At 43.5% G+C, this 761-nt stretch overlaps 1 protein-coding gene across 1 annotated transcript; it reads left to right on the top strand.

Annotated features, from left to right (window-relative positions):
- Positions 1-52: 52 nt before the first annotated feature.
- On the top strand, positions 53-750 carry LOC105457718 (the record flags this gene model as incomplete). The annotated part of the gene is made up of 1 exon (XM_011702554.1): positions 53-750. A coding segment is annotated over exon 1 (698 nt), but the record flags the coding sequence as incomplete, so codon positions are not given.
- Between the last annotated feature and the right edge of the window lie 11 nt (positions 751-761).

Here is a 761-nt window from a genome sequence, read left to right as displayed (position 1 = left end):
AACCTCCCTTTGCGGTCTATATCTATTCGACCCAAGGGGAACAACGACGCGAATGCACTTCTCAGTTTTGGCACGCATCGTTTCCGGCGTGGTCAAATCGGATATTGTACAAATTAAAAAAATCGGGGATGGTAAAATCCTGGTAGAGGTGCGTACGGCAGCGGCCGCTAACAACATTGTTAACAATTCTTATTGGGGAAAGAACAATCTAAAAGCCTTCATTCCTTCGTTTCGCGTGCTGCGAACCGGGATCATAAAGGATATTGACCAGTCTCTCGACATTGACTGCATCAAGGAAAACCTAACCTCTCGGGTGCGGGTTATCAGCATTCAACGTCTTAATAGAAGACTGCATATTAATGGGAAGGTTCAATACGCGCCATCCAGAACGCTGTGTGTCAAGTTTGCAGGCCAATGTCTTCCATCCGAAATAATCTTATTTAATGCTCGATATCGAGTCGACCCGTATATTCCTAAGGCAAGGATCTGTTTTTCGTGTTATCGAATTGGACATATCAGGAAAGAATGCAAGAGCAAACCCAGATGCGTATTCTGTGGGATGGATCCACACAATGATGAAGTTTGCCCGCAAAAAGATAATGAGCCACAATGTATCAACTGTAAAGGTAAGCACCTGGCAACCTCACACCTTTGTCCTACCATGATTAAACATAAAGATATCATTAAACTTGCGTCCAGCAAAAACATTCCTTTAATTGATGCTAAGAAATTCATCGCTGATCCCCATGCGTCAGAAAGTG

This window comes from Wasmannia auropunctata, unplaced genomic scaffold, assembly GCF_000956235.1.
Source record: "Wasmannia auropunctata unplaced genomic scaffold, wasmannia.A_1.0 LD335160.1, whole genome shotgun sequence".
NCBI classification, from domain to species: domain Eukaryota; kingdom Metazoa; phylum Arthropoda; class Insecta; order Hymenoptera; family Formicidae; genus Wasmannia; species Wasmannia auropunctata.
Note: the sequence above shows the minus strand (reverse complement) of the source record. Positions and strands in the feature narration are given on the sequence as shown.